A 5,358-nucleotide genomic window follows, 5' to 3' on the forward strand; every position below is an offset into this window, starting at 1 on the left:
TTTGCGGACAAAATAAAAATGATTTCAGGGAACTTCACACGAAGCGAAACACACATAAAAACAGCGCTTTTTAACAAAACGCAACTAAAATTGCGAGTTTAATAAGTCACTACACGACAACTTAAGTAGTCTACTAGTCATTCATTTAACTATGTACCAGACTCAACACTACAAGAGACACAGCAAACTATTGATGACCGTTCATTCACTAAAACAAAACCTGCTTAAACTGGACTCTCATAAACACTGCAAAGACAATGACGTAGCTATGTCCCACATCAAAACTAACAGAGTCTCCTGAATGGTAGTACTCTATCGCAAAACGACACTATTCTAGTCCAACTAACAAATACATTCGCACCTAATATTACTCAACTTCGTAAACTGTTCTTACCAAAGACTCTTCTTACTCACAGTAGCCGCTCAACACTTCTTCCACTTTCCAAACTCGTCAACACATTCCTACTTATCTTGAAAGCACAGTACGAACAGAAAAACCTTCCTGGAGTACAATCTCTGATGCAGATAACAAAATCAGTACACCATCAGAAAACACCATATACATAAGAGTAAATACAACAACACCACAATCTCCTTCCACAGAAAGAAGTAGTCAATCGAAAATAACCTACACGAGATATCCTGAAAGTACAAGCATTAAACAAACAACAAGTATGTCTTCGGATTATACTAATCTAGATCATATTGTTCATGACGGGATATCAGCTGTAACAAGTATGCTTCAACAAAATGCTCCAGTCACGCCTACTTCTGAAAAGAATATTCAGAATTCTCCAGTTCCAACTAATCTTGAGAAAACCCAAAGTTCTTCAGTCACTCCGGCTTTTGAAAAGGTAGCACCTGAAAATGTAACTCAGAAGACCAAAGAATCAGTTGTAAGTGACAGTTTTTCCAACCTTACTACTGAAAACATTGCAACAGATGACCAAACTGAAACTGCAGAACAAACTACAACAGAAATGAATTACATGGAAATTAAACAAAATTTTGCTACAGAAGCAAATTCAAAGATAACTTTTACCTCTAGTCAACCTATAAATAATAACATTTCTACTGTACCTGTAATGGGAGAAACTAAGCATGCATCAACAGAAGCCATCCAACAATTGTTAAATGACTTGATAACTGTATCAAGTGATTCGACATCTCCAACATCCATTGAAAGTGCATCACTAGTCAAAGAAGATTCGGAAAATGCAAACAATACATCATCTACTTTATCTTCAGATGATGTATCTTCGATCTCTACAGAGGCTACAAAACTAACAACTACATTTGAAGAGGATCTTGGTAAACAAAGCATAACAGAACAAACTACCATTCAAGCAGAAGAAAATTTAAATGTATCATCAGATATTCAAACAACAACTCAACCGGCAAATGACCAGGATGTAGAAATCCTCCAAACTTTAGAAAACAACAGACCTTCTGAAAAAATAGAATCCACAGTAGAACCTGCTACTACAACAACAAACACTGAAACTTACAAAGAGTCTACAACCGAAAACTTCAGTGAAATTAAGCAGAATGATGAAGTTGGAACAACAATATCCCCTGTAGATGAATCTCCCATTACCACTGACTCAACATTAACGACATCGGATCAAACGACAGTGACATCAGAACAAACAACAGAATCTGAGCAAAGTGATGGAGTATCAACAGCAATATCAACAACACTTGCAATGTTGAGTGAACTAAGAACAGAAGCAATGGATTTGGCAATTGAAACAAGTCCAGTGATATCATCGACAACAGAAACTCTAGTCATACCAGACACTGTAGCCAAAGATTTAAATTCAACTTTGGCCACATCAACATCTACTGTCCAGACCACAGCACCCACATTGGAGGAGCAAATTTCCAATAAACCACCATTTTCGGTGGAAGATTCAAAACTGAAAAATCATGACATCAAGACAACACAAGAGACAAAGCCAAGTGAGAATTTGAAAACAGCTAATGGTGGGGGCGTAGCTGTGAAGCCATCAAACCAACAGAATCAGAAACCTTCCACTGTAGAGTTACATCCACCCCCTCATGAGCATATGGGTCTGGAAGCAAGTATTGCCTACTTGGGTGATGACATCAAAAGATTTGCTGATCTTTGCAATGAATTGGCATTTAAAATGTGGACGTCCCTTACAGGCAAAGGAATGATCTCATCCAGGAGTCTTGTTCTGTCCCCATTCGCAGCTATATCAACATTGGCAATGGTGTTCCTAGGAGCAAGAGGACCTACATCTGGTCAAATGAATGACATACTCAAACTAGACGATATGGTGAGCTTCAACCCACATCAAGTGTTGCAAAATGTCACGGATTCTGTTGTACATGCGAAACGTAATGGAATCGACACTGCCGCATTCGTGCGTGAACTATACAGTGACAAGGTAAGTACACGTACATAGAATTTGATAATTTTTGGTTTATATTTTTAGGGAGCACTCAAAAATATTCCACTACAAGAACTGAAGAACGTGTAATTTTGTTATTCAGAAAATTGACGATCATTTTGGTCCTCAATAGAAGAGGGTAAAGGTAAACCTGTTAAAGTAGTAAGTATGTAATTGTACATATATTATTAAGTAACCATTGCCATTCCAAATTAAACATTCCACCTTCTGCCTTCCAGGCTAAAGGCAAAATCCTGGACTTCTACAAGGAGAGAGTTCAACAATATTATGACGGTCATGTGGAAGAGATTGGGTTCAACATTATTGGCGATGTTCTGAGGAGACGAACCAATCTACTGGTGAAGAGACAAACCATGGGGAAAGTGCCGGAATACCTTCGCGGGTCAACGCTCAGCTTGAAACCTCCTCTCGCAGCATTCACAGCTAATATTTTCCAGGTAAGCTATTCACAGTTTTTACATCCATAAATAGAGTAAAGGTAGAAATACACTACCATCACGTTACGTCACGTGTGATCGTAGTGTAGCTGTCCTGCACGAAATTAAATACAATATGAGAATTGGGCTAAATTGAATGGCGTTACCTTTTCCACTGACCCTTTAAAATCAGTTTGCATAAATTTCAACAGATTAAGGCAGTCTAGAAACCCCACCCTTTACTATGCAGGAGAGAGACTGAATTTTTACGAAAAAACCAAATTTTTGGGACTAATATGGGACTCCAAGCTTAAATGGAATCACCATATTGACTATGTTAAATCCCGGGCTATTAATGCCTTGAATATGCTAAAAATGGTCAATAACAAGCAGTGGGGGCTTTGCCGTGAATCACTTCTGAGATTTTATTCTGCTTATGTCTTACCCATCTTTGACTACGGAAGTATGATTTACGGTTCTGCTAAAAACAATGTGTTATCCAAATTAAATCCCTCCCACCATACAGGTATCCGTATAGTTACTGGTGCTATCCGTTCTAGCCCAATACCTAGCCTCTACGTAGAGTCTGGCATTCCACCCCTATCTATTAGAAGGAACAAACTTCTAATGAATTACGTCCTGAAAATAGCGGCTTCGCCGCTGAACCCTATCCATAAAGTTATATTCAATAACGACCTAACTGGTGTCCAGTTTGGCAAAAAACCAATACCTCTATCTGTCCGGTTTAAATATAATGACTCGTTCCTAAATTCGGTTCTTCAATCCTCCAAACTTTAGAAAACAACAGACCTTCTGAAAAAGTAGAATCCACAGTAGAACCTGCTACAACAACAAACACTGAAACTTACAAAGAGTCTACAACCGAAAACTTCAGTGAAATTAAGCAGAATGATGAAGTTGGAACAACAATATCCCCTGTAGATGAATCTCCCATTACCACTGACTCAACATTAACGACATCGGATCAAACGACAGTGACATCAGAACAAACAACAGAATCTGAGCAAAGTGATGGAGTATCAACAGCAATATCAACAACACTTGCAATGTTGAGTGAACTAAGAACAGAAGCAATGGATTTGGCAATTGAAACAAGTCCAGTGATATCATCGACAACAGAAACTCTAGTCATACCAGACACTGTAGCCAAAGATTTAAATTCAACTTTGGCCACATCAACATCTACTGTCCAGACCACAGCACCCACATTGGAGGAGCAAATTTCCAATAAACCACCATTTTCGGTGGAAGATTCAAAACTGAAAAATCATGACATCAAGACAACACAAGAGACAAAGCCAAGTGAGAATTTGAAAACAGCTAATGGTGGGGGCGTAGCTGTGAAGCCATCAAACCAACAGAATCAGAAACCTTCCACTGTAGAGTTACATCCACCCCCTCATGAGCATATGGGTCTGGAAGCAAGTATTGCCTACTTGGGTGATGACATCAAAAGATTTGCTGATCTTTGCAATGAATTGGCATTTAAAATGTGGACGTCCCTTACAGGCAAAGGAATGATCTCATCCAGGAGTCTTGTTCTGTCCCCATTCGCAGCTATATCAACATTGGCAATGGTGTTCCTAGGAGCAAGAGGACCTACATCTGGTCAAATGAATGACATACTCAAACTAGACGATATGGTGAGCTTCAACCCACATCAAGTGTTGCAAAATGTCACGGATTCTGTTGTACATGCGAAACGTAATGGAATCGACACTGCCGCATTCGTACGTGAACTATACAGTGACAAGGTAAATACACGTACATAGAATTTGATAATTTTTGGTTTATATTTTTAGGGAGCACTCAAAAATATTTCACTACAAGAACTGAAGAACGTGTAATTTTGTTATTCAGAAAATTGACGATCCTTTTGGTCCTCAATAGAAGAGGGTAAAGGTAAATCTGCTAAAGTATAAGCATGTACTTGTACATATTAAGTAACCATTGCCATTCCAAATTAAACATTCCACCTTCTGCCTTCCAGGCTAAAGGCAAAATCCTGGACTCAAAATGGACGATCCTTTTGGTCCTCAATAGAAAAGGTAAACCTGTTAAAGTAGTAAGTATGTACTTGTACATATTAAGTAACCATTGCCATTCCAAATTAAACATTCCACCTTCTGCCTTCCAGGCTAAAGGCAAAATCCTGGACTGCGTGAACTATACAGTGACAAGGTAAGTACACGTACATAGAATTTGATAATTTTTGGTTTATATTTTTAGGGAGCACTCAAAAATATTCCACTACAAGAACTGAAGAACGTGTAATTTTGTTATTCAGAAAATTGACGATCATTTTGGTCCTCAATAGAAGAGGGTAAAGGTAAACCTGTTAAAGTAGTAAGTATGTAATTGTACATATATTATTAAGTAACCATTGCCATTCCAAATTAAACATCCCACCTTCTGCCTTCCAGGCTAAAGGCAAAATCCTGGACTTCTACAAGGAGAGAGTTCAACAATATTATGACGGTCAT

General features: G+C 38.4%; 1 protein-coding gene across 1 annotated transcript; it reads left to right on the forward strand.

The window, feature by feature from the left end:
* Positions 1-485: 485 nt before the first annotated feature.
* LOC113472847 lies at positions 486-5,056 on the forward strand (the record flags this gene model as incomplete). The annotated part of the gene is made up of 5 exons (XM_026832636.1): positions 486-2,414; positions 2,657-2,875; positions 3,730-4,629; positions 4,866-4,940; positions 5,013-5,056. Coding segments are annotated over exons 1-5 (2,978 nt in total), but the record flags the coding sequence as incomplete, so codon positions are not given.
* Between the last annotated feature and the right edge of the window lie 302 nt (positions 5,057-5,358).

Source organism: Diaphorina citri, unplaced genomic scaffold, assembly GCF_000475195.1.
Source record: "Diaphorina citri unplaced genomic scaffold, Diaci psyllid genome assembly version 1.1 scaffold9206, whole genome shotgun sequence".
Lineage (NCBI taxonomy): Eukaryota > Metazoa > Arthropoda > Insecta > Hemiptera > Psyllidae > Diaphorina > Diaphorina citri.